At 38.3% G+C, this 23,301-nt stretch overlaps 1 protein-coding gene across 1 annotated transcript in view; it reads right to left on the bottom strand.

Annotated features, from left to right (window-relative positions):
• Window positions 1-23,301, bottom strand: part of LOC124776158 (dynein axonemal heavy chain 3) — a 1,197,897-nt gene that overhangs the window by 1,081,636 nt on the left and 92,960 nt on the right. Inside the window, exon 10 of the mRNA XM_047250998.1 lies at window positions 22,334-22,524. Within this exon, the coding sequence (XP_047106954.1) occupies window positions 22,334-22,524 (191 nt within the window). The remainder of the gene's footprint in view (window positions 1-22,333; window positions 22,525-23,301) is intronic.

Genomic DNA, 23,301 nt, shown 5'->3' with positions numbered 1-23,301 from the left:
TGTGATGATATATAAGGGCCCAATTTTTGGTCACGAGACAGTCAGCCCGCAGCCGAGTTTCAGACGAGAAACCTGTGTTGGTTAGATCAACAACAATGCTTCAACGTAACTGTGGAATAAGTGTTAAACAATTAGGCCATGTGTAAAAACAATGACAGTATCTGCTCCATATGTACCTTTCTATTGTCCAAGAAGTGTGAACTTCGTGGTTACGTTTTTACTGCTCGTAGATGTTCGACAGTAAACTACTGTAGCCACATGTGGATGTTCGCCCGCAAACTATTAATTAGACTTATCAAAAGCAAAAGTTAAACAACAGTGCACTGGCGAAATAAGAGTGTATTTTTTTTTTTGGGGGGGGGGGGGGGGGGGGGATGGGGGTAAACAGTGAAATTAAAGTACTGCACAACGCAACTGTGCACCTGTCGGCTATATTATTTACAGTAGTCAACGTCGGGATTACAAACCCCATTTTTCAGCCAATATGTCGGCACTGGGGAAAACAAACGAAATAAATAAAGCAGGCAGAACCACTACATGTGGTACCCCAGGTGAGGACTATTGTATGTGGTCACAATAAACTAGAACTCATGAACATTGACAGTGAAGTGTGAACTCGAGTGGTTTACAGTACAGTTTTAAATGGAAGAGATGATACAGCCAATAAGCACTGGCGTTTCATAATGAAGAAGGTGCAGCAGCCAATCAGCAAGCGGATTCTATGGAAACAGCCGCAGAGTACTGGAGCAGCCAATCAGCACACTGGTGGACACAGCTGACCAAGATAAACAAGACATCTCGTCAAGAGAATTACAGCTTGCTGCAGCCATGCAGACAATTACAACAGCACCAGCAGCAGAAGAGTGAAAAAAAAAAAGTAATTCATTTCAAAACCTGTTTTTTATTAAGTGATACACAATGAGTAGCCTTAACGAACAAGACAGTGAAACTCAGGACAAAGATGTAGAGGTTAAGTTGATGAATGAACAGAATGGAATGACATAAGTGCGACTGGTGCATATCAATCTGACATGAATGTAACATTGAATGATGGGGACAAAAATCCTATTGTAGATAAAATGATACAAGCATCATCTATAGTGTATGGTGAGGTGAGCGAAATAGACGAAAACAGTACTGAAGTGGGTGAGATCATTAAGGTTAAGGAGGAAGAACCTAGAAGCAAAAGTCACCAAGCGCAAAAGTTTATGGCAGACGGAAATATGGGAACAATGTTAAGGCAAATGATGAGTAGTTTAAGTAACATGTGTACGAAAGATGACATCAGTAGTATTAGAACCGATATGACTAGCTTCAAAGATGAACTGAAGAAAGAAATTAAAAAGGAAATTAAGGTAGCCTTTCAGAATTAAATAAGAAGGTTGAGGCTGTAGGGAAAGATTGTGATGAAAAGATAAATGAAGTTGTACATAACACTAATGACAAATTAACATTAATGAGTAATAAATGTGTAGAACAGAAACTCTGTGATGACTATAGTAGGAGGGTGGAGGCTTCTGAAAAACAGTGTAAAGATGAAGTCAAAGCAGCCAGGAAAATTTGTGCTGAAAACAGGGTTAAAGTTGAGAACTAAATCAATCAAATTAAAAATGATTTTGAAATGGAAATAGAAACCAAGTTTGAAGTAGTGGTAGAAGAAAAACTGGTAAAATTAAATAAAAAAAAAGTAGATTCAAAATTGGCTGAAATAGAGAAAAAGGTGTAAGAGGTACAAAATCTAAAATATAGAGTATGTAGTGTCTCAAACAGTCCTCCATTTGTTAGTTGTATGAAATTTAATAATTTTGAACCTTATGGGGAATTTAATGATTTGACTGAAATGTGGAATGACAAAAAGAAAATGTCATTTGTGAGAGGTTTCGTGAAAGGGGATGCTTATGGATGGGCAGCTCAGGTAGCTGATAGTTGTACTTCATGGCAAAACTTTAAGAAAGCATTTTTAGATTGATATTGGTCCAAAGATAAGAAGCAGAGAATTATGAGTGAATTTTGGGGAGGAGAGAGATTTGACTCTACGAAGGGTACTGTGAAAGTTTTCAGTCAGTTTTGGATAAACAAACTGAAATATTTGAACAAAGAGCTAGGTAGTGAATCAATAATTATGGGTTTAGAAACTAAGTTGCCTCAGAGAGCTAGAGAATTGCTTGTACCTGCCCCTTGGTGTAATATTAGTGATTTCTTGAATTATGTTGATAAAGTGGAGAGGGAGAAGCCCTCAGGGGAAGATCGTAGGCGGACTTTTGATGACAATAATCAATCAGGGAGAGAATTTCAGGTAAATAGACTGAAGAGGACTACTTATAGTAGGAATTCAAGGAATTGTTGGGTGGCAGATAGCCAGAATGGGCATGGAAATGGTAGGAGAAATTCAAGCAAAAGAAATTGAGGAGATGACTTTAATTCTCAATCAAACCATTTAAACCAGATAATGGTCCAGTTCTTGCTCGCACTCAAGCACGTAGTGATGAAGAGCCACTTGTATATAAATGTGCTGTAATCAATGGTAATGTAAATTATAGCAGTAAGACGAGTGTAATTTCTAATTCTAGTGAGATGTTGAAAGATAGTGTGGGTAGCAATGTTTATCCCATAAAAGGTGAGAAGGAACTCATTATAATAAAATAAAGTGATGAAACAGACTATGTTGATGGTGCTCAGGATGTCCAAAGTGTCAAAATGGATCTTATATTTTTAAGAGAACATAAGGAATTCAGATGTTTTGCTTTGTGGTCTAATACTGGAGACAAGGACCAACTTATTAGCCAAGTATTTGAGGACAGTGAAAGTGTGAGTGGGTCTGTTTCTGATAGTAGTTGTAATGATGATAGCAGTGACGAATCCATAGTGAAGAAGATGAGTTATTTGAATTTATGATTGATAATGATGGCCATGTGGTAAGTAAAGAAAGAATAAAAGAGGATAGAGTTAGGCCTAATGAAGAGTTAAATCTCAGTATTGATGTAATATTTGGGACTAATTTCTAGTGCAATTAGCAAACAGGGGGTTCAACACTGTGTCGAATTCATTATGTGACGATAATGTAGCCCAGCTGTCTGTCTCATTTTTCGTGTTTCCTGAGACAGTCAACCTCTTCTCCTAACCTATCTGTAGTTTATAAGTGAATCACAAACATTCTATCTTCGACTTTCACGTAATTTGGAACAGTAGCATTCTTCAGTATAGAAAAATTTTAGAAAATGTTTCTCCAGTGTTTCTATGTGTGTGCATTTGTATATATTATGATATGTTAGTGATAAGTAAGGGCATAAGAGGATGGAAGAAAATAAAGTTGTACCATAGTTAAAGAATTTATCTCCGTCAAAAAGGTACGTTAAACAGAAAATGAAAGGTGTCAGCATATGTGGAGGATAATTAACATCTGAAGCAATCAGCTCATGTGTGAAATTAGCATAATTTGGTGCAGCAGCAAAGGCAAATGCATTAAAAACCATCTTAAATACAAGATCTTAATATTAATTGTGTTATAATAGAAGTGTTTGTGTACAGTGCAATCAGTATATGGAGGTAACTATTAACCTATAGAATTGTGTCACGGTACAGCCTTGTTTAACGTTAAGAATTTACAACTTTAAACATAGTTGCCTGGAGTAACGTTTGTGGAATGTATTAGCAAGACTTGTATGGATATAGCCCTTCAGGCTAGAATACAGTGAAATAATAGTTTGTCTAAGTGATGATTTTGTCTGATTGGTAATGAGAGTTAAGTTTCCCTTAGCATAAGGATCTGTTACTGTGGAGTGTTTTTCAGCAGAGTCAATTCTGCATTACGTAAGCCGAGCAGGTGTTTGTTTATTAGTTAATGAAGCAATAATGGAATAATAAAATAATAAATAATGTTAGGGTCTTAATGGTTAGGGAGCCTGTCTCTGCAGTAGGGATAATTTTTGAGAATGCACTCCACTAGCTAACGAGGTAAGAAAGGTAAGTGAAATAATGGAGGTGACAGACATAATTAATGAAAAAGGTAACTATATACAAACAAATGTGGTGTAACTGTAATGATGATCTAATTGAGAAGTAGGTAACACTGGGTACTGTGTATGTTGTCCAAATCATTCATGACACTGCAGCTGGGCATGAGAGCTTAACAGAAAGAGCAACATTTACAAGTCATATAATGCTGCATCATTGGATGTATAGGTTATCTGAAAACTTATATTTGTGTTCTGAGGAACTATGAGCTTAAAGTGGTAATACTGTAAAAAAGAACAACAAAGTTGCTAGTTGACTGATGATAGTAATTAATTTATGTGATGTTGACTCTATTCTTTTTTTCATAAAGTAATGATTAGTAAATCTATACTACTATACATCTTGAGTTTTTACTAGAGGTAATGTACATATTTTAGGTGGTATTTTGCAAGTGGGAAAGAAAAAAAGAGTCTTTCAAGTTTAAACAGTTTCAGACAGTTATGACTTACGAGTAATGTTTTGTAGTGTAATATGCACTTGATTTAAACTTTTTTCTAGTCCACACCTTTCGTACTATAGTCAAATTTAGCGCTCATTATTGTAATGTTATGAAAACTATGTATTTATTTATGCCATTAGTGTTAAACATATTCTTTTAGTTACAAGAAAAAGTAAGTGTACTAAAGTACAGTATTTTGCCTCATTTTTTCATGTACTGTGGTGGAGCTCCAAGGGAACTGATCATAGTGCATTTCCTTGCAAACTGCCGCTTGGACCTGTTGAAGGCGTGAACAGCTTGCTGAGAAAGTGTGTAAAAGCTCATTAAAAGTCCAAAAGTGCTTATGAAATATACTAAACATTAAGCAATTGAAATTTTTTGTCTTTGTCAAGCAAGACAGGACTCGCACAAGTGATAGGTATCTTTGCTTACCCAAAAAGGACCTCATTTATGATGAAGATGCATAAATTTTAATAACAGAATAGCTTGCAGATAGTTTATGTAAATGTATAATACACTGTATGTGAATATTTTGTAAGGGGATTTTCGTATGGCCAGTTCATAATATAAGCTAAAATTTGAAAAATGTACGTACTGTAGTTTTGATAAGATTTCTTATGTAATATTTTTTTGTGTATAGACTTTATACCCAATTTATGGCATCACTTGTGGTCACTTAACTGCCTATTTAGCTATTTGAAATATCAATCTGGTCAATCCAATGAGGGGGTGATGTGATGAAGCAAGCTGTGATAATTTTAATTCCCCTCTTGTTTTGAAATCTGACCCTTAAATTCACTTTTTTTTAATTTTAAATAAGTACCATTAACATACGTGAATATTATTTGCATTTTCATAATAGACAAAGGTTGGGGCTCAGTTGTAAAAGGTTGGGGCTCAGTTTTAAAGAATTTCACCAGATCTAATTTGTGCTTAATTTTATGTATGTAATTGATTTTCTAATTTATTTTCACTATTCCTAGTTAGTACCTTTCATTATAGGGTGAAATCAGTAATTGTTTTGTAACCTAAATTCTATTGTTGATGTGTAAACAAACATAAATTCTGTACTAATTATAAACATTTGGACGACGAAATATTAGTAATCTTAAAGCATTTATTTAGCTCTATTTGAAAACATGTTAGCAACGCCCGCCCTTAATTCCAAAGTAATTACCAGTTTTGTATAAAGTATTGTTTGTTTAACTGTATCTGTTAATTTCATCATTTAAGCAAGTAATTTGGCCTAACCCTTGTAGTAGAAGAAACTGTTAAAAGGAACGAATTTTTTGATGTATTCAGTTAATTGAATGAGTTAAGTTTTAATAGTACTCTCTGAAAATTAAACATTGAACAATTATAGTTTCAGTGCCTATTATTGTGAGGATATATAAGGGCCTGGGTTTTGGTCAAGAGAGAAGTCAGTCCACGACCGAGTTTCAGACGAGGAACCTCTGTTGCTTAGAACGACAACAATGTATCAACTTAACAGTGAAATAAGTGTTAAACAATTACCGAAAATCAGAGGGAACTCATTTGTGTGGCTAAATATCATTAAGTGCTGGGAGGCTCCCAGTCCCTCGTCATTAAACGCAAAATGTGTTCCCTAGTCGTGACCCAGTATAGGTCGAAAATTGTGGTGCAAACTCATCATTCTTGGAGACGTGTATTAAAAAAAAAAAAAAAAAAAAAAAAAAGAGTTTAACCAAGAAAATTACATGTTAAGACCCCCATAACTCATACAACCCATTATAAAATTGCCACTTTACACATGTTGGTACTGTTATGTTAGGACATGATCTGCCACTGTCAATAATATGTTTCTTCTCTGTGTAAGGTAGTGATGAAAAAAGACTGTGTAATAGTTTCTCCACAATGCTTTCATTACCCATTTCAAAACTATTGGAAACTTCTCATACTTAAGAAGCACAAGACATAAGCAACACAACAGCAGTCAGCCAGCCAGCAATGTGCCGAGCCGTTGACAAAAGAAATAACATCCTGGCTGCAGTCAGGCTGATCAGTGCACAGAGCTGACGCATGTGCAGTGGCACTCGCACAGCGAGGGATTCAGCGGTGTACCCGTGCCAATGCCTTGGCACCTAGTTAGAGCATTAAATACTACCGGAGGTTAGGATAGTGGTAGACAGTTGAGTTGAGGCATTCAAGGACAAATATACTTTATACTGACTAAGAATATCATAATTTCCTAATTTTATTCAGATGTTGGCACATGACTCGCACACTCCCAAGAGACGCCATTGGCATAAGCGTGATGTAAATCGACGTCACTACAATGCAACACAGCTTGCACTACGAATACAAGGTGATAATTATTGAACTGTATGACTTAAAATCATCAATACTTTTGAACCGTTTGTGTTACAATGTTCAAACAGCACGGTTGCCATGGGGCATGACGGGAATTATACGGACGGTTTGGATTAGTGATGAAGCCCCCTTTCATTTGGATGGGTTCGTCAGTGAGCGAACTTGGCATGTTTGGGCGACTGACAATCCGCATTTTGCAATTGAGAAGTCTCTCCCCCTCAATGGGTAACTCTGTGGTGTGCAATGTCCAATCACAGAATAATCAGTGTGATACTCCTTGCTGGCATGGTGACTACCAAACAGTATGTGATGGTTTTGGAAGATAATTTCATTCCCATTATCCAAAGTGACCCTGATTTCAACAAGATATGTGTCGTGCAAGATGGAGCTCGATCTCATTGAAGCAGGAGAGTGATGTCCTCCTGGAGCACTTTGGGTGCCACATTCTGGCTCTGGGGTACCCAAAGGCCACTGGCACGAGCCTCGATTTGCCACCATATTCTCCAGATCTCAACACATACGACTCCTTTTTGTGGGGCTATATCAAAGAAACGTGTACAACAATAACCCTAAAACTATTGCTGAGCTAAAACAGCCATCCCGGAGGTCATCCACAGCATCGATGTTCCGACACTTTAGTGGGTCGTGCAGAATTTCACTGTTCGTCCGCACCACTTCATCGCTAATGATGGCAGGCATATCAAACATGTCATAACCTAAATCCCAAAATCAGTAGTGATGTTTATATGTTGAATAAAATGTGTTCTTGCAGTAGTTTGCAACTAATCCTTTTTTTTCATATAGTTCAACAATTGTCACCCTGTAACTGAGAACGAGCTGGTAATGGGCAACAAACTGCTACGAGGCAATGCTTCCAGCAAGCAGTGACGACAGCTACAAGAGCAGCAGCCAACACAACACAGCAGCAGTTTAACCCGCATCCGGTGACGAGAGCTATGGCTGATGACACCAGTACACAGTGAACATCTGCCAATAGCAGCACTGTTCAACAGGTGCAAAACAAAATCTTAATTTACAAAATGAAGTGTTGTGATTTTGTGATCACAGGCCTATAGATATTTCCACATGAGATTGAAATTCATTTACAATTTGGAAGGATGCAATGCGGAAGTATTAAATGAATTCACCATATCAATAATAGACTCACTCACTTAAAACACAACTCTGGTGTTACGGATAATAAATTTTCACAAATTGAATCTACATTAGATACGATGGAATCCAGACTAAAGCAAAAAGACTTGTCAATAAGAAGTTTCAGCTCCCACATAAATGGTAAGTTGAATAAACAAGAAAAAACAATGGAATTAGGATTTAAATGGATACACAGTTTACATGATCACTTAAACGTTCAAAGAAATTTTGGGATTGCAGACTATCGTTGAAAACTTCACTCCACGACATTTCAACTGGGTATTTGTCAATCATCTTCAGGTGATTCATCGAAAACTAATGAAGACCTCTGCTCCGCCTTACGTAGCGTACTGATAGTATTGCCATGCACGCTTCACAGTCACGGTGACAGAAGGACCACACCGCCCAGCGACAGTGCCCTCGCTGGTGCAAAAGGTTGGACTGATTTACAAACTTCAAAATTTACAGCACAGGAAATGTCTACTGAAGCTTCTGAATACATACTGACCATTTGAAGGGATAACATGTAGGTCTTTTTGTACGTGTAAGAGGTAAAAACAGTGGATATCTGGCATTTCTGGAGATGATGAGACAAGCACTAACATATGCTTACACACAGTGGCTAAGGGGCAGCAATAAGTGTGATATTGCATGATGTATGTGGGTGCTGAGGTTCACGGTTAATTGTAACAAGTAGTTTTAGGATGATCAAGGAAATCCGTTTTGTTACCACTTGTTACTTAGCTCCGATGGAGGTGTTTCATGGTTTGGGAATGACATGTATAGCAGTGACAGCTCCAAGAGAGACTGTTCACATTCTAGAGACCAATGAAGCTTTTACCACATGTGTAAGGGAAAAGAAAGTATCCCTTACAGCAAGTAACTCTAGTTTTATGGATAATGACTTGCAAACTCATGTTACACACACACACACACAACACAAAAATCATACTAGCACACATTGAAAAATTCTTCAATGGGTTAAAAGGAGTTGTCAAAGAGATGTCGTTTCAATTTTCATATGAACTTATCAGTGGATGACTGATGATCTCACTCCTTTCTTGGCCACACCACAGCTGGGTGATGGATAGTGTAACGAATTCTCTTTTGAGTATTATATTTATGAATGCTACTGTTGTTTCCAAACTGTGACTGATTGCAAACTTTATTAAGGAGTAAATATACAATGAGGCTGTTGTAAGGCTGCCCAACTGTCAATAAGAGGTTCTAATGTGGACTCCACACATTATCCTCTTCGCACACTTGTGGGCAACAAACACGTCTCTCCTCAATGACAAGTTATCCCAGGACTTGATGCCGTAAGATATTAGTGAATGAAAGCACAGGAAATGTAAGTAAAGTTTTTTACATTTTCATCTCTTACCAGTGTATTTTGCAAGTGATCAGCCATCCACATATTCCTGTGAATCTGTTTTAGTTTTCCTGTTGTCTTACTTAGACTACCTGACAGTCTGAACAATTTTGACACTGTCTTACACAATGTCAGCTAGCATGATTGTGTAAGTGATCACAGGCAAGACTGAGGGGGAGAGAGTGTGTGTGATTTCATCTAAGATGGCTTTTTTTTCTATTTCCTTGCAATTTGTGCATTTTAACCACATTTGTTTCTACTAACTTCATATGGGCACTGATAACCACATTGTTGATTGCCTGTAACCCACAAACAGAAGTTACAAAGTAAAAATATTGAAGCACATTTGTAATATGTGACTTCCAGTTCAACATAAACACCTAGGAATAGGCAATATTATTTTATTTGTTGACTGTTTTGTAGAGAAGATTGTTATGTAGAGAAGTTATGAAGGGAAGTCTTGTTGAAGTTTAGGTTGAGACTGCCTAAGTAAGTTATTTCATGGGAGATGTCATGGTTTCTGCATAGAAAAAATTTTCCAGTACCTTCAAGGAGCTAAGTAGTGAGGCTGGTTGGTTAATATATGTTACCACCTTTCTTGTAAAAGGATCTGACAATAGCGTATTACGGTCTGTCTGGAAATATCCCCTGTGATAATGATGATTTGTAGAGTTATATTAGGAAATCAGACAATAAAAGCAGTTGATGAGTTATGCTACTTGGAAACCAAAATAAATGAGAGTGGCCAGAGTAGAGAAGAAAAAACGTAGTGGCAATAGCAAGGAAAGCATTTCACAATCAATGCCTTCTCTGCGCAATAGAAAAGGAGATACTATCGAAGACAATGCTACCAAAGCAGAGTTACTAAATGCAGCCTTCTGAAATGCCTTCACAAAAGACGACAAAGTAAATAGTCCAGAATTCGAATCAAGAACAGCTGGTAACATGAAGGTAGAAGTACATATCCTCAGAGTAGTGAAGCAACTTAAATTGCTTAATAAAAGCAAGTCTTCTGGTCCAGACTGTATACCAATTAGGTTCCTTTCACAGTATGCTGATGCATTAGCTCCATACTTAACAATCATATACAACCGTTCGCTCAATGAAAGATCCGTATCCAAAGACTGGAAAGTTGCACAGGTAACACCAATATTCAAGAAAGGTAGTAGGAGTAATCCACTTAATTACAGGCCCATATCATTAACATCAATATGCAGCAGGATTTTGGAACATATATTGTGTTCAAACATTATGAATTACCTCAAAGAAAATGGTCTATTGACACACAGTCAACATGGGTTTAGGAAACATCGTTCTTGTGAAACACAACTAGCTTTTTATTCGCATGAAGTGTTGAGTGCCATTGACAAGGGATTTTAGATCAATTCCGTATTTGTGGATTTCCAGAAGGCTTTTGACACTGTACCACACAAGCAGTTTATAGTAAAATTGCATGCTTATGGAATTTCATCTCAGTTATGTGACTGGATTTGTGACTTCCTATCAGAGAGGTCACAGTTCACAGTAGTTGACAGAAAGTCATCAAGTAAAACAGAAGTGATTTCTGGCATTCCCCAAGGCAGTGTTATAGGCCCTTTGCTGTTCTTTATCTATATAAACGATTTGGGAGACAATCTGAGCAGCTGTCATAGGTTGTTTGCAGATGACACTGTCGTTTATCGACTAATAAAGTCACCAGAAGACCAAAACAAATTGCAAAACAATTAAGAGAAGATATCTGGATGGTGTGAAAATTGGCAGTTGGCACCAAATAATGAAAAGTGTGAGGTCATCCACATGAGTGCTAAAAGGAACTCGTTAAACTTCGGTTGCACGATAAATCAGTCAAATATAAAGGCCGTAAATTCAACTAAATACCTAGGAATTACAATTACCATCACCTTAAATTGAAAGAAACACACAGAAAATGTTGTGGGGAAGGCTAACCAAAGACTGTGTTTTATTGGCAGGACACTTCAAAAATGTAACAGATCTACTGAAGAGACTGCCTACACTATGCTTGCCCATCCTCTTTTGGAATACTGCGGTGCGGTGTGGGATCCTTACCAGATAGGACTGACAGAGTACATCAGAAAAGTTGAAAGAAGGGCAACACGTTTTGTATTATCATGAAATATGGGAGAGAGTGTCACTGAAATGATAAAGGATTTGGGCTGAACATCACAAACAGAAAGGCGTTTTTCGTTGTGACGGAATCTTCTCACGAAATTCCAATCACTAACTTTCTCCTCTGAATGTGGAAATTTGTTGACACTGACCTGCATAGAGAGAAGTAGTCACCAAGATAAAATAAGGGAAGTCATAGCTCATACGGAAAGATACTGGTGCTTGTTCTTTCCACGCACTATACGAGATTGTAATAATAGAGGATTGCGAAGGTGGTTTGATGAACCCTCTGCCAGACACTTAAATGTGATTTGCAGAGTATCCATGTAGATGTAGATGTAAAAGAAGAATTTGTTAACATCTATTATAAATTTAACTCTGAGGAAGTCTTCTTTGTAGGTATGTGTACGAAGTGTGTGCTTGTATGGAGGTGAAAGATAGACAATAATGAGTTCTGAAAACATGACAATAGTAGCTCTTGAAATGAGGTGCTGCACAAGTATGTTGAAAATTAGATGGGTAGTATAAATAAATAATGAGGAGGAACATCCATGTAAAGAACTGAAAGAGCTGATCAAAAGATTAAGTTTCAGATGTTTTTTGAATTTAGTCATATTCCAAGTCACAGATTTAACATGAACTGGAAGTTTATTACATAGTTTTATGCTTGAATAATGTACTCCTTTCTGTACCATGTGGAGATTTTTTATATCTTTCTGAAGATCCTGTTTACTTCTTGCATCTCGATCACAATATTCGCTGTTTTGTAAACTGTATGATTAGTTCACAAAGCACATTAGTAACAGACTGTATTGGCATGCCATGGTGAGGATCCCCATCTGTTTGAATAAATTTCCACAAGAGCATCTAGTATGCACTGTACCCATAATTACGATTATTCTCTTTGGTGTAATGAAGACTCTCTTTGCTCGTGCCCCAGAACACGATGCCGTATGTCATGGGAATATGAGTGAATGGAAATATCGAAAGTATGCAGCTTTGATTGTTTCCAAGTCACAAACAGATGAAACTGAGTGAATGGCAAATGCTGCCGAATTCAGTCTTTTAGATGGGTCGATTCCGCAGCTAGTGGCCTCGCGGTAGCATTCTCGCTTCCCAAGCATGCGGTCCCGGGTTCGATTCCCGCCGGGGTCAGGGATTTTCACCTGCCTCGAGAGGACTGGGTGTTGTTGTGTCATCTTCATCATCATCATCATCATCATTCACACCCTTTACGGTTGGAGGAAGGCAACGATGAACCACCTCTGCTAGGACCTCGCCTAGTATGGCAGTGCAGGTCTCCCACATTGTCTCCTACACTCTGTCAAGGAGTATGGGATTTCATCGTCATCATCACATGGATTGTCACCACACTTTCATTTCATTTCAATAATTTCCTGTTTTTTGTTTCTGTCTGAAACTGAATGAAATGAGTCTTGTTAACATTGAGGGACAGACCATTTGAAGTAAGTGGTTGCGTTCTCTATCATAATGGTTGTGTCATCTGCAAATAAGTGAAGTGTGCTTTTAGTGTCATGCACCATGGCAGTTCGCTGATAAAGATTAGGAAAAGTAAGGGACTAAGCACAGAACCTTGTGGTACTCCACATTTCACTGTGCCCCAATCAGAGCAGGTAGGTGCCATTGCAGAATTATTCAATACTGTCTTCTGCTTTCTGTCATCTAGATATGATACAAGCCACATCCATATTTTATCACATAAGCCATTGTGCCCAGCGTTCATAAGCAGAATTTTGTCATCTGCACAGTGGAATGATGTAGACAGATCACAAAAGATTCCACATGATGACATTTTATGTTTACAGATTCAAGGGTTAGCTGACAAATAGGAAAATGGAATTGTTATTGCATTTGAAGTAGAATTCATATCAAATAAAGCTTCCAAAAGAGAATTTTGACTTATCTAAACAAATATATCAAATACACCTGTGCACAGAAACTAATTAAAATTTGATACAAGATTACTTTTTTAATACCTCTTCCACAGATTTGAAGTTAAGTACTAGAATCACGTCAGTTGACTGCAGTTTTTACTTCAAGACAAATAACCAACTAACTTGGAATTAAATTAAATTATTTGATTTATTGTCCCCCACCCCCCATGAACCATGGCCCTTGCCGATGGTGGGGAGGCTAGCATGCCTCAGTGATACAGATAGCCGTACCGTAGGTGCAACCACAATGGAGGGGTATATGTTGAGAGGCCAGAGAAACGTGTGATTCCTGATGAGGGGCAGCCTTTTCAATAGTTGCAGGGGCAACAGTCTGAATGATTGACTGATATGGCCTTGTAACACTAACCAAAACAATCTTGCTGTGCTGGTAATGCGAACGGCTGAAAGCAAGGGGAAACTACAGCCGTAATTTTTCCCAAGGGCATGCAGCTTTACTGTATGGTTATATGATGATGGCGTCCTCTTGGGTTAAATTATTCCTGTGAAATGTATGATGAGATAAAAGAAATTATTCAGATAGTGAAGGGAGATGAAAATTTAATAGTCATGGGTGACTGGAATTCGATAGTAGGAAAAGGAAGAGAAGGAAACGTAGTAGGTGAATATGGACTGGGGTTAAGAAATGAAAGAGAAAGCCGTCTGGTAGAATTTTGCACAGAGCATAACTTAATCATAGCAAACACTTGGTTCAAGAACGATAAAAGAAAGTTGTATACATGGAAGAGGCATGGAAATACTCAAAGGTTTCAGATAGATTATATAATAGTAAGACAGAGATTTAGGAACCAGGTTTTAAATTGTAAGACAGTTCCAGGGGCAGATGTGGACTCAGACCACAATATATTGGTTATGAACTGCAGATTAAAACACAAGAAATTCCAAAAAGGTAGAAATTTAAGGAGATGGGACCTGGATAAACTGAAAGAGCCAGAGGTTGTAGAACATGTCAGGGAGAGCATTAGGGAACGATTGACAAGAATGGGGGAAAGAAATACAGTAGAAGAAGAATGGGTAGCTTTGAGGGGTGAAATAGTGAAGGCGGCAGAGGGTCAAGTAGGTAAAAAGATGAGGGCTGGTAGAAATCCTTGGGTAACAGAAAATATACTGAATTTAATTGATGAAAGGAGAACATATAAAAATGGAATAAATGAAGCAGACAAAAAGGAATACAAACATCACAAAAATGAGATCGACAGGAAGTGCAAAATGGCTAAGCAGGGATGGCTAGAGGACAAATGTAAGGATGTAGAGGCATATCACACTAGGGGAAGATAGATAATGCCTACAGGAAAATTAATGAGACTTTTGGAGAAGAGGGAAACACTTGTATGAATATCAAGAGCTCAGATGGAAACCCAGTTCTAAGCCAAGAAGAGAAAGCAGAAAGGTGGAAGGAGTATATAGAGGGTCTGTAGAAGAGTGTTGTACTTGAGGACAATATTATGGAAATGGTAGAGGATGTAGATAAGATGAAATGGGAGATATGATACTGTGTGAAGAGTTTGACAGAGCACTGAAAGACCTAAGCTACAACAAGGCCCCGGCAGTGGACAACATTCCATTAGAACTACTGATAGCACTGGAAGAGCCAGCCCTGACAAAACTATGGAGAGCCAGCCCTGACAAAACTCTACCATCTGGTGAGCAAGATGTATGAGACATGCGAAATACCCTCAGACTTAAAGAAGAATAGAATAATTCCAATCCTAAAGAAAGCATGTGTTGACAGATGTGAAATTACTGAACTAGCAGTTTAATAATCCACAGCTGCAAAATACTAACACTAATTCTTTACAGATGAATGGAAAAACGGGTAGAAGCCGACTTCAGGGAGATCAATTTGGATTCCATAGAAATGTTGGAGCACGTGAGGCAATACTGACCCTACGACTTATCTTAGAAAATAGATTATGGAAAGGCAAACTTACGCTTCTAGCAATTGTAGACTTAGAGAAAGCTTTTGACAATGTTGACTGGGATACTCTCTTTCAAATTCTGAAGGTGGCAGGGGTAAAATATAGGGAGCAAAAGACTATTTACAATTTGTACAGAAACCAGATGGCAATTACAAGAGTCGAGGGGCATGAAAGGGATGCAGTGGTTGGGAAGGGACTGAGACAGCATTTTAGCCTTTCCCTGATGTTATTCAATCTGTACATTGAGAAAGGAGTAAAGGAAACAAAAGAAAAATTCGGAGTAGGAATTAAAATCCATGGAGAAGAAATAAAAACTTTAAGGTTTTCCGATGACATTGTAATTCTGTCAGAGACAGCAAAGGACCTGGAAGAGCAGCTGAACGGAATGGACAGTGTCGTGAAAGGAGGATATAAGATGAACATCAACAAAAGCAAAATGAAGATAATGGAATTTAATTTAATTAAATCGGGTGATGCTGAGGGTATTAGATTAGGAAATGAGATGCTTAACGTAGTAAATGAGTTTCGCTATTTGGGGAGCAAAATAACTGATGATGGTCGAAGTAGAGAGGATATAAAATGTAAACTGGCAACGGCAAAGAAAGCATTTCTGAAGAAGAGAAATTTGTTAACATCGAGTACAGATTTAAGTGTCAGGAAGTCGTTTCTGAAATTATTTGTATGGAGTGTGGCAATGTATGGAAGTGAAACGTGGACAATAAATAGTTTGGACAAGAAGAGAATTGAAGCTTTCGAAATGTGGTGCCACAGAAGAATGCTGAATATTAGATGGGTAGATCACATAACTAATAAGGAGGTATTGAGTAGAATCAGGGAGAAGACAATTTTTTTGCACAACTTGACTAGGAGAAGGGATAGCTTGGTAGGACATATTCTGAGGCATCAAGGGATCACCCATTTAGTATCGGAGAGCAGTGTGGAGGGTAAAAATTGTAGAGGGAGACCAAGAGATGAATACACTAAACAGATTCAGAAGGATGTAGGTTGCAGTAGGTACTGGGAGATGAGGAAAGTTGCACAGGATAGAGTAGCATGGAGAGCTGCATCAAACCAGTCTCTGGACTGAAGATCACAGTAACAACAACGATGTATTGTAATCATAGAGAATTAAAGCTGATTCTTTTTCCCTTAATTTGTATTGGTCACAACAAATGCATTCCAAAACACAAATGCAATTACATGGAAAAAGATTTTCTATTTTTTCTCTTTCCCCCTCCAAACAGCTGCCAAGCTACTGGCTAAGTATCACTGTGTGTAACAATTGCTGATGTATTCAACACATCTTTTTATTGTGACTTTCACTTTGAGGTTGTCTACAGTGCATGAGATAGAAATTGGTTTGAGTTTATGGTACTCAATTTTGAACTTCTTAGTGCCTATACAAATTTCTTGTTGGGTGGATGAACTACAAAGTTTTTCCTTTGAAGTTGTTAGAAGATCAGTGATTGTCATGAGATAAAATGATTCCGATTTAAAAACATAATACAGTTACTTTGGTTGAATGTAGATAATTTAGGTGTGCAGGTGTGTGTGTGTGTGTGTGTGTGTGTGTGTGTGTGTGTGTGGTTTTCATAGTCTTCCTTCGCCATCTTGTTTGCATGCCTGTTGACATCTCTCATCACCTTTTGTCTTTATTGAGATATTACCTTCACTCCTATTTTTTTTCCCATTCTACCAGAATTACCTATTGCCATATCACTCACCCACTGTCATACAGAACAAAACTGATGCCTTACTGACACCACACAAATGTTTAAAATTCACTCATCCAGTCAAGGCATTCTGCAGCTTACTACAGGAGTGAACTCTTCAATAAACACAATACACTTAACTAAAATATGGCATAGACCACATGCATCACGTGTCTCCTCTTGCTGGAGGAATAGTCCACTTGCCAACTGGGACGAGTGCCACTTATGAAGTCTACTGAGAACTACTTCCACACATCACTGTGACTGGAGTAAAAGTACACTCAGGCCACACTGGTGACTTCACAGACAACAAATTATTGCCACTCCTCATCAATCGCCGAGTGTATCACAGGTGGAAAATGCGTCTCTTCAACAGTGGTATCGTGGTACAGTGTGTTACTCTTGTGCCTTCTCAAACAGTATGTATAGAAGTTAATATCCTGAGATTCTCAAGTTGTCTTCTTCTAACTTCTTGTGGCACCCATCACAAAACCATTTCAGTGTGACTTGCCAGCATTCATCATCAGATTGTCCATAGATAGAAAAGAATCTGGCAGTATGTGATCACTTAACATCCCCTCTAGCTTGGATGCACACACTGATTTGGCTGGGAAGTGTGTCTCGAAGTCGTATTCTCTCCTGCTGTAAGTCAGCTCACTACGTGACAACACAATACTGTCACATGAGAGGTAACACGTGATGGTGCAAGATGACAAGGTGACATACTGCGGTGCTGTCAGACTTCCTTCAATGATTAACACCCGCATCCTGAGCCAAGTGCTGGCAATCGTGATTGCAGCACATCAGAGGATGGCATTATTTTCTGAGTCTGACACAGCTTCTTATAAGAAGCAACTTATTTTAAATTTCCTCTGTGCTCTTTAGTTGAAACATGTTAATTTTGGGCATGTTTATTTGTCAGGCACAGTTCAATGTCTATTAGCTGTCTAGAGTATATTTTCATCACCTTTAGTATGGATAGGAACTGTGGTTGCTGTGTTCAGATGGGAACTGAGTTGGTGACCGTTTATTCACAGCTCCAGGCAGTGTCGTCTTTGGTCACACAGCTTAAGCTGCAGCCTATGGGCATATCACACACACACACACACACACACACACACACACACACACAGAGAGAGAGAGAGAGAGAGAGAGAGAGAGAGAGAGAGAGAGAGAGAGAGAGAGAGAGAGAGAGAGAGAAAGAGAGAGAGAGAGAGAGAGAGAGAGTACAAATGTGACCTACTCCCTACAATACTTGTTTCTGCTTTCAAGCAGTCATCTCAGTTTTTCTCAACCAGTATAGTTTTCAGTTTTGTAGCAAATTAAAGTTGTGTGTGTGTGTGTGTGTGTGTGTGTGTGTGTGTGTGTGTGTGTGTGCGTGCGTGCGTGCGTGCACGCACACACATTTTGGAGTGGGGGATAAATTGCTTCTACCAATTCCCTGAACTATGCCAAAAGCTAATGTCTCAGGTTTGTTGGGTACGTACGTAGACTAACTCGTCAAGTTATCTGGGGCAAAGACAATTATGTCTCCTGCCTTTACATTGATTTTGTACGTCTCTCATACCTATAGACACAGACATTTCATATGCTCTTGTGATCTGCAGTGATGATTATCTGTATGAGACAGCAAGATATGAATGAAAACCAAAACTCTCCACCTAGGATACATACCCAACATACGGCATTAAATTTGTAAAAGAAGAATTTCACTTTATTAATTCTTTTTGTTAAGTTAGGAATATACTCAGAATTTTAAGTTCTTGTTCAAGCAAGAAAAATATGGTAACTTCCGATGTTATGAAAGATGGTAGTCCAGCTAAATTTTTTCCAGGTTTCCAAGTTAGCAAATATAGAGATATTTGAATATATTGTGCAGTCACTATTTTGAGCCAATCACATTCTTTTAACTAAATGACTCTGTGCACAGTACATACCACGCAACCATACAACTGCATCAGTTTCCTCGTGTAGTGGGTCAGTAGTGTGAAGGTGGGAGCCGTCTCTGTGCTTTTCGACATCTGCTCAAATTCCACCTGGGGCAGCTTGGGTTCATACGACAGTGAGAGGGAGACAAGTGCGAGCAGTAAATGTCGTGTGACTACGGCCTCCCACTGGGTTGACCATTCACCAGGTGCAAGTCTTTCCATCTGACGCCACTTCGGTGACTCGAGCATCGATGGGGATGAAATGATGATGATTAGGACAACACAACACCCAGTCCCTGAGTGGAGAAAATCTCCAGGAATCTAATCCGGGCCCTTAGGACTGACATTATGTCACGCTGACCACTCAGCTACTGGGGGCGGACAGGTGCGAGCAGTGTAGCAAGTGGTTGGAGAGAAACAAAACAGTTCTTTAATACTCCACTCAACATGGACAATCATCGTTTGTGTACCCTCATTTCTCATGTGGCTTGGCATCGTCTTGTAATATTTCCTCCCAGTGTGACAGGAAAAACTGGCCTACAGACCGGCCTGTGACATATGCACGTCACTTGGGTGGCGATGTGCTGAAATCTGTGTCGCTGACCCGCCAGGCTCTAAGCTGGCAGAGACAGTCACAGACCCCATCGTGAGCTGTCTACGAGGTGGCAAAGGTGACTCGTGTCATACCCGGCAATGTCCTAGTGGCATGTCGGCATGTAGTGCCACCCGAGGAGGTCAACCTTCGAGTGAGGGCTGCGGCACTGCATCGCAGTTATGATATGAAGTTCGAGGCTGTGTCTGACATGGACTGGGTGCAGCAACACTGCCCTGCTGTCTGGACTGATGACGTGCTAGTCGTGGGAGTTTAAATACCTGTGTCCAACACTGACTGTAATGGAATAAGCCGTATTTCAGTGTCACGCAGAAGCACTTGAATGCTAACCGGTGACAGAGGTCTGGGTATCGCCTTACAGTAGTGAGTCGAACCACAGAAACTTTCTCAATGGTAGTCAGTGTCTCATCTGTCAACCAGCGGAAGTTCAATCTGGAAACTTCAGATCGGGCAAGTCGTCATCTGGCAATGGTCAATGCTTGAGACTCAGCACTCTGTCCGTGGCATCAAGCACTAGCTGTGGTCTAGGCTGTTACACCAGTAACTGATTACTCTGTAATTCAGATAAAGCAAATGAAAACACAAACTAATTATGATATTCTTTTAGGTGTAAACAATAAATCAGTAAAGCTGTTAAGCTTTCATCTTGATTTCAAATTACATTTGGAGGACATATTAGCCTGCTCTGCAAGAGAACAGTGGAGACTCACAGCACTAATGAGTATCTGAGGATACTCTGTTGCCGGCCGCGGTGGTCTCGCGGTTCTAGGCACGCAGTCCGGAACCGTGCGACTGCTACGGTCGCAGGTTCGAATCCTGCCTCGGGCTTGGATGTGTGTGATGTCCTTAGGTTAGTTAGGTTTAAGTAGTTCTAAGTTCTAGGGGACTGATGACCACAGCAGTTGAGTCCCATAGTGCTCAGAGCCATTTGAACCATTTTTGATACTCTGTTCTTTTCCAGCCAAATATCTCCTACAGCATATTGATACGCAGACAGCCCTGTTATATTGGTGAAATTCTTGGGGTAATAATAGTAATCAGAACAAAGAGCAAAATGGATCCTAAAGCAAACTTAATAGAAAATGTAGCATTCAATTTGCAACACAATGACATTGTCTCCACAACGTCGCTAAACGTTCAATAATAATCTGTCTCGTTCATATGGTATGTGTGCTGTGAAATGATCACATGCAACCACAGTGTGTTTCAATGGCAATTGGTGACTGCATGTAACTTGCATCAACTACACAAGAGTTCTCAAAATGGAGAAGCATAAGCAATGTTTTCAATTTTCAGTGACATGAGACACACTGTTCGACAATGTTTACTACTGTAATTTGAACTTTAAACATTGTATAAGCAGTACTGTTCTTTCAGTTCATCTATTAAAATCTATAACCCTACACGTGTTCAGGCAGCCATGATGATCCCTCTCCAGTGGTTTTCTTCCACTTCAATGATCCACATTTGAATGTGCCTTCAGAATATCTCTCTAGGTATGGCTTGCACCTTTAGAAAGACACTGCTGCTAGCGTTTCTACACTGCAATCCCAAGAACTTGCCACATAGCACACTGACATTTGAATTCATTACCTGTGTAATGACAATTTAAAAAACCCTTCTGTCCACTCCTTATCGAACTGAAGGTACTCACATAAAACGATACATCTATTGTCATTACTTCATGTCACCAGACAGAACATACAGCACACCGTCACAATACAAGAGGCAAACTAGACATTGATATTTTGAGACACAGATGACAAAGACCTGAAATTTACACAAAATAACATGTTTAACAGTTTTTAATAAATTTCTGAAACTTGACTTTTATTTCCCTATAACGTTCATAACGCTAAAATTTATGACTTGTTGCTGAAACATTTATTCTGAAGGTGATGGAACTTTGAAAATGAAATGTTTATATTGATTCTTAAAAAGATTGATAAATAAATAGCATTATGTTTTTAAGATTCATTCTCTTGTTATCAACTGTCTACTTAATGATGCAACATATACTACAGACAGTATTCAACAGTTAAAAACTGTGAAACATCTAATGAGCAGTACAACAATGAAGAGAAATTGTACCATATGTAACACAGTAATGAAATAAATTTCAATTCATTCTTCAAGTATCTTTGGCTACTGAATACAAAAAGTATTCTGGGCCTTAGTCCATTCAATAGATTAATGTAGGGGTAAATGCCAGAAGCTCTTAATCATTTCTGGCATGTGGTGAACTTGTTCAGAAGCAGTGAATATTGACAAAAATGATTGTTTTCTGGGGTAAAAATTATGGTCTTTGCATGCCTCTCCCTGTTTAACCTAGACACACAGAAAGAGATCTGTGATCATCAAGCTCCACGATTGTGCTCTCTATACAACACAGCCTGCTCTCTCTATTGCAGAACTGACCTTCCAATTCAATATCATAAATGGATTTGGAGCATGCTACTTGCATCTCGTAGATAAATACATCATTCAGAACAAATATATTTCCATAATAATGCTTAACTCTGAAACAATAAACTATTAGAAACATACTGTATGACAAAAAAGGTCTTCTTCTTTCATCCCTCCTTAGTTTGTGAAAGCCCTCCTGAATTACTTTGTACATATTGTAAAACATATGTAATGATGCATGATACTTACCCTTTACTGTGAGTCCTAATTTTTCTTTACATTATAATTCACAATAGAACTTTGTGAATTATCAGCTTGCACATGTAATGATGGATGATACTTACCCTTTATTGTGAGTCCTATTTTTATTTACATGATAATCCACAATAAAACTTCTTAAGTCATCAACTTGTTTATATAATGTGTCATTGATCTTATTACAGTCCAGTAATATCAGATGGAGCAAAACATTTCTCCGAAGAAAAATAGAACTCTCTCTAATTTTTTCATAATTCTCAATTTTTTTAGTAAAATCCTGTAACAATACAATAAACTATTATAATATACTGAGTTGCTTGTTAGTAGTTTCTAATTAATTTTGACCTTGCAAAATTACATTTTATGCCACAGTTTGAACAGTCAAGTATTGTTCCCAAATAATTTGTCCTGAATGTAAAGCACACCAATACGACACTATTAAAAAGAAGTCCGCCTTTCTCATTAACACACCACTCCTCAAAAAATTCAGGAATAATGTGTGCTAAGAACAACACAGTCTTAACAAAAGATCCATAAAAATGTATTCAAGAAATGGACAACACACAATTTACACCCTGGAAGATAACATAATCAAGACAGGCTGCTAGTTAGGTTCCTGCAAGTTATTTTTATAAGTTACTGGAAACAAGTGTCAGCTATTTGAAATATTGCACTATGGTGTAATACAACACCAGTAACCTTTCCTAAAATGTCCACAGATTCACACCTGATTATGAACTCATTCAAAACTGCAGAATTGAAGATATCAGTGGAAGAAAATGCTAACCTAAAAGAGCAAATTTGGAGTTGTTGCATGTTGTATGTTTGGTTAAATTTGAAGACAAGAATGTAAATACAATAAGAGAAAAGAAATTATACGACAGACAGCTCTTTCTAGTGGTACATATGAAAAACATGGTACCAAAATTTAGTGCATTCGAAAACACAACAGTTACCATAATCAGACTAATCTTTACTAAAATGGGAGTTTGCACTTTCTACCACTGATCCCTTCAGTCCTGCTGATAATGAGATTTGATTGATCAAAATACTA

This window comes from Schistocerca piceifrons, chromosome 2 (genome assembly GCF_021461385.2).
Source record: "Schistocerca piceifrons isolate TAMUIC-IGC-003096 chromosome 2, iqSchPice1.1, whole genome shotgun sequence".
Lineage (NCBI taxonomy): Eukaryota > Metazoa > Arthropoda > Insecta > Orthoptera > Acrididae > Schistocerca > Schistocerca piceifrons.
This window is presented reverse-complemented; position numbering and strand designations above follow the sequence as displayed.